At 37.1% G+C, this 6,405-nt stretch overlaps 1 protein-coding gene across 1 annotated transcript; it reads right to left on the reverse strand.

Annotated features, from left to right (window-relative positions):
• LOC120775063 (kelch-like protein 5) lies at nt 1-2,890 on the reverse strand. The gene is given in 8 exon segments (XM_040105085.1): nt 1-211; nt 278-385; nt 784-988; nt 1,343-1,614; nt 1,717-2,238; nt 2,315-2,352; nt 2,355-2,659; nt 2,730-2,890. Coding segments are annotated over 7 exon segments (1,542 nt in total). The 5' UTR covers nt 2,882-2,890; the 3' UTR covers nt 1-211; nt 278-337.
• Between the last annotated feature and the right edge of the window lie 3,515 nt (nt 2,891-6,405).

Raw genomic sequence — 6,405 nt, forward strand, 5'->3', positions numbered from 1 at the left:
TCGACGTTAGTAAGGCTACAGGCGCAACAAAACCGGAAATAATTTTACATGCGGGTAATGCACACTTTTGTTCCCAACGGTCATTTTCCTCGTCATAGACTGATACATTGTTTTTGAAAGGAAAAAATATACAAGATCTATTAAGAGCCCAGAGTTTATTGTCCAGCGATACGCAAGATATGCTACAATAGCCAACTCCCAAAGAGCGAATCTGCGAAATTTTGTCAAGAATATTTAGTATGACATCAAGCGATCGGCAAAAATCAACTTAATATACCTGTGACCATGTGTTTCGCTGAGGATCGTAACGTTCAACAGTTCTGTTCAAACTACCTGTTCAAAAGGTACTGTCTAAAACATAAATGCGACCATTATGTGCAGCTGCCTGTAATATAAAAGGTAGCAATAAACATTGTATTTAATTTTAATAGTGTTAAGAGTGCGACTAAATAAATCAGTGACTACTTTCAATTAGACAATTTTGGTTATTTTTTTGGAGCGGAGCTACTTTTGCTGATTTTGAAAACTCTAGAAAGGCTTGCAGGGGTGAAATCAAATGGAATCTTTTATTGTATTTTATTGAACATTGGAAAACTATGAGAGGATACGAATTTCGGTTACGTACATCCGCCTATAGTAAAAGAAATCCATGGAGTCGAATGTTAATATTTAAACACTTAAGTAAAGTTGTCATATACCGTTTTTGGATTCTCCTCAATCTACCAAATCATGCTTTGATGAACGTTCTCCTCTTACTAATAATTATTTTGTAATCTAACTTACACCAGGTAATGTGCGACTTTCTGTCATATCCGCGCAAGGAATCCAAATATTCAAATGCGGGTTGTAGCATTCGACGGACTTTAAACTTCCATTGTCATTACCACCGCCCATTATGTATATTTTACCATTCAAAGATACTGCACCTGCGTCATATCGAGCGACATTCAAGCTTTTCGCGAACTCCCAACCAGCGGAAGTCGTATATCTGAAAATAAACAAAAACAATGAAAAAATAATGCGTATCTCTAAACTGAAGCGTCAAAAGTGGCATTCCGTCGCGTTGTGTATTCTATTAATAAGAACTCGGAATTATTCTAAAGAAATCGTTGACAATGTCAAAGAGTTGGAGTTTTCTAAAGTCAGAGTCAATCAGACAATAACATTTCACTAAGTTCCCGCCTTCTTAAATGTAGAGGCACCATATTTTGTCCAACATCCATACTACCCTAACACATCTTGTCTAAAGTGCTTTCACTAATAAGTTTAAAGTTGACTTTAAATTTTTAAAGCTCATAACCGCCATCGTTAGGTAATTCGTTACAGTTTTAAACATACTTACCTTTCCACTGACGACAGAACCGTTTTAATATCATGACCACCAATCGCGTAGATTTTACCATCTAATTCGACAACGCAGTGTTTGAATCTTGATTGTTTCTTGGCGGGCAAACTTTGCCATGCCTTATTCCTTATGTTCCAGCTGCGGACGATGTTTAATGTGGCACCAGTTTTATAACCGCCAACAAATAACAAATTATCATCCTTTAAGATAGTTCTATATCATTGGTAATCGATTTCTATACTCGCATATTCCTGCCACTTATCCTCAGTTTTTTATATTGCAGCAGCTTGGGATTAGTCTATTCAAAAAATGTTTTACGTACATTAATTCATGTTTATCATTTTTAAACATAAGCCACTGTGTGCGCTTACCTTTGAGCACAATGCCAGCAATGTTTTCTCACCACAACTTGCAGCATTGACCCCACGTGGTCCTTTAAATTGCATATTTATCTTTGGTTGTGCTTCAGGCTCTCTGACAAACGAAAACGCCTCGACCCCACGTGATCCTTTAACTTGCATATTTATGGTTGGCTGTGTTTGAGGCTCTCTGAAAAACGGAAACGCCTCGACCCTACGTGGTCCTGTAAACCGCATATTTATCTTTGTTCGTGCTTCCGGCTTAATGATCCAAGATAACGCCTTAAAGGCCAGCAGCTCGCAGCCGGGTAGTGGTTGTATGTGAGTCAACAGAAAGTCCGCATCGAATTGGGTAAGTCGGAGACAAGCTATTAAAAGTGGCAGTTGTTCTTGACGCGCAGCAACATCAAAATTGAACCAGCGTTTTATGGCATCGAAGGCATCTTTCTCACGAGTTATATTCAAATTGTCAGATTCCAGAATACGTTGCATTTTTTCAAAATCAAAATTCAGAAACTCATCGCTTTGGCTGATCTGGTATTATCGGAAAGAAAATTTAAATTACACATGTGCTGCTATTGTGAGACATTACGTGTATATTTAGACTCACCTCCACGAAATTCTGTGTTTCATATTCAATGATTTTCTGCAATGCGTTTCACGCTCTAGCGTATAAACGCCCTGTATAGTGTATTCATTAATGTGTGCCATGAGGTAGTCCACACAAGAGGTTATGGCATCGTCCAATTGCAAAACGATTGCCGCCTTTAGCATGTCACTGACATTGTTAACGGTAATGAGGGTCTGACCGGTGTAACAAAATGTTATTAGACGCTCAAAAATATCGCTATCGATATCATTTATCTCTATGACAGGATTAGTGCCTTGAGCGCCATTGAAAAGGTTCTCGAAGTAAGGACTCGCTGCTGCGAGTACCAAACGATGCGCGGGTACACTCAGCAATCCAAAAATTAAAAATATTTTCCTAAATCATTTATGTAAGCTGAGGACAAAGTGATACTTACAGAGCCGTTGGGTTCGAAACTTTAAATGTCACATCGATTAGAGACTGTTCGTCGTAGAAGCTAAATATTTTCGCCATTAATTTCTCCATGAAGCAGGTCCGCTCACTGGAATCGCTTTGAAGAGCAGGACTTTCGGTACAACTCGATGCCATGATTAGTTAAATACCTTTTGTGATAAAAAAATACAATATTATATAAAATGTTTTAAATAAGTAAATTGAAGTCGATCTTTGCTTTCAAGTTATTTAGTGTAGGCGCATTTAGACAGATGTTTGAAATAAATGAGCCTTGAGTTGTTGAAATATAGGTTTTACAAATCAGATACAAATTTCTATAAATCGAAATCAGACGGCTGGTTTGGAAAATCTCAAAAACCCAATATATAGAGCTCAGTTCCTACGGCTCACTTTTTAACATTTACCATTTTACCGGAAATTTTGGCCAATCTGTGAGATATAGTATTGAATTTCAGGCAACAGCCTTCCTTATAATAATGCGCCCTTGTATTAAATGTAGATAAAATTCGGTCAGTACTTTCCCAACTCCCACTTTTAGTAAACAAAAATAATTTAAAGATCGACCTCGCCCGCCACTATAACAAAAACACTAATTTCTAAAAAATTATTATAAAAAGAAAAATTTTTCTTTGATGATTCAATGTATTCCCAAAAAACAACAAAATAATACATTAACTAAATATATCTTTATTTTATTAAAATTATAAACATACCATGTTGTCCAGAATCCATAAAAACTATTTTCCAGAATTCACTTCACGCAACACAAAAAACCACTTGCAATTTCGAGAACATAAAAGCGTATCGCGAATAAGGACGTGCGTACTGAACGAAGTCTAGGTTCCGACTACATATGTGGCAATATATTCATTTAATCGGTTCATTGTAATACGGTTACTTAAGTATTAAAAAAATCAATTTTGAGTACCATCGCTGAAGCTTGTAAACCTCACGACCAAAAGCGTTCAACTTTAGCTAATAGGAGACGACTTGTGTTCCACGTGAACAACGCCAGGACACACACATTGCTAATCCCACGCCACAAGCTCCACGAGCTAGGCTACGAGCTCCATAAATATGCACCTTATAGTCCGAGCCTTGCTCTAAATGACTACTGTGTTCCAATGTCTATGGCGAAGATGTTGAAGGTGAGAAATGTGCCTCAATAGAAGATTGTAAAATCCGACTGTCACAGTTCTTTTCTTTAATTAATGGTGACGTTGGTTTCTATGAATGGCAGCAATTCATATTAGATCTAAATCGAATCAGACTAACTGAGCTATATAAAATCCTCAATTTTCTTCAAAAATATTGGCATTCGTTTTACTAGACCTTATATTCAGTTTCTTTTTACGAAAACAGCAGATTTTGAGTAGGCCCTTTTGGCTTTTATAGCAATCCACTTTTAACAAAGCTCCTTTAAAATATTTCACTATAATTCCAAATGTGTTCTTAATTCTTTGATGGAACGAATAATTTTTACGCCTAAAATTAAGTCTCAAGCTCTGAAAATATGTTGGGGAACAGTATGTACTTACTTACTTACATAGACAATGCCCTAAATGGGTATCTGCACAGCTCCTGAGATGGCCAATTATATCTCCTAAAGATATTTACGTTTGACAATTAAGTAATGAGGCTGATTTTATTGCCGCACTTGTGGTAAACCTGTGCACTTCAAATTCCCTCTCTCTTTTACCGGCATCCCTCCTCTCTCCATTGATATGTTCACCTTCGCTCTGGCTTGTCTAGTTCGCCTGCTGCGTCAAGTTGAGTAGACGTGTGTTTGTAGTGCTCGTCACGAAAATGGAAAAAAGAAATCAAGAGCAACGCGTCGCGATAAAATTTTGCGCCAGATTGGGCGAAAGAGCTTCGAAACGTACACTAAAATTGTAAGAGTGTATGGTGATAGTGCTCTTATTCGTGCCCAGTCTCACAATGGTTGTCTCCGCCCGCCCCCGCCTGAAAGAAGCTCGCATGAGCAAGTCGAAGGTGAAAACGATGATTATTGCCTTTTTTGATAGCCATGGAATCGTCCACAAAGAATTCGTTCCACCGGGGAAAAAGGGAATCAAATCTACTATTGCCAAGTACTCGAAAGATAGCGAAAACGGGTCAACAGGGTGCGCCCAGACATCGCTCGCAACTGCATCCTCAGCGTGTCCCAATATTTGGCCTCTAAAGGGATCGCCGTGTTGCAACAGCCGCCTTATTCGCCCGACATGCCACCCTGTGACTTTTTGTTTCCTGAAACAAAATCGGTTGTCAAAAGAACCCATTTTTAGTCGATCACGGACATCCAGGCGGCCGTAACGAGGGTACTCGCGGACATCCCAGTCGAAGCGTTCCAGAAATGTTACGAAGCATGGAAAACGCTCTAGAATCGCTATATAGCTGCCCAAGGGGACTACTTTGAAGGGGATGGCAGAGTTGTAGAACAATTTTCAAATATACGGTTTTTATGGAATCAGCTCTAAAACCAAATACAACACATGCTGCTACAATATTGATGCCGGAGTAAAACTACATCAAAGGTCACCATGGTGTATACGCAACAACTTGAACAGCGTGTATTTTTAAGGGTAAAATCGTTTCACTTTGTATGTAAATGAATATACAACATATAGATTTCTATACCGTTTTAAAACAATATTAACCATAAACTCAGGCTTTTAAAAAAAAATTAGTTCCGCTGGCTTACAATCTTAAATGAGTGCAACGACTCCATCACATCATGAATTAGACCAATTTGCATTTGGACACAATTGGTGTAAGCAAAAATCGATTAATAATCTCTGCAAATACATACATACGAAAAGTATGTGATAAATATAAAATTTTTCACACATTTATTATACTCGTTTAAACGAATTTAAAAATTAGAAGAAATGACCTTCGAGTCTACCTCGCTGCCCTTTTGCCAAAAATCTACAAACCACTGACAGTATGTTTTTTTTTTGTGGTTCTGTAAACATTGAGGATGCCAGGAATATAAAATTAAACCTACAAGAGCTTACCGCTGCTTGCAAAAAGAGAAAATCATACATATTTATGGTATTTCTTATAGGAGAATTTATTTAAAAAAACATAAAAAAGCACTTTTGTCTCAAAAAAAATATGAATAATAAAAGCTAAATGTCTAAAATCATCTGTGTTGATAAAGTTTAAAGAGAACTGCAGTTTTTAAGAGTTCTTTCTACATGCCAAAATGGCCAGACCATATCTCATCTCTACTATTCAATATTTGCCTACAGTAGAACCGCCTTTTCAAATAAATAGCTAAATAAATAGACTTTTTAATTAAGGATATAAAATGTAAAAAATTATTTATTTTTACAGAAATGATCTTCAAATACCAATTTTCGAGCTTTTCTTCTTAATTACGGTTTCTTGCAAATCATTTGGCACCAGAATTTTTCTCTGCTCAACACTATTTGATACAACTCAGTTGGCGCTTTTCTTCAAAATGGCATTACTACTTCCAGTCTGATATAATTTACTGCAGGACCAATTCCTGTGGTAAAATGTGCAAAGTAATTTCCATTGTCACCAGCATCAAATTCTGCCAAATCACCAACACAATTCGACTTATGAATTTCAGCCTCACTAGCTGAATAATAATTAAATAATTTGATAACGGAACTCAAGTTTCTTTAAAC

The sequence above is a fragment of the Bactrocera tryoni genome, chromosome 1 (genome assembly GCF_016617805.1).
Source record: "Bactrocera tryoni isolate S06 chromosome 1, CSIRO_BtryS06_freeze2, whole genome shotgun sequence".
NCBI classification, from domain to species: domain Eukaryota; kingdom Metazoa; phylum Arthropoda; class Insecta; order Diptera; family Tephritidae; genus Bactrocera; species Bactrocera tryoni.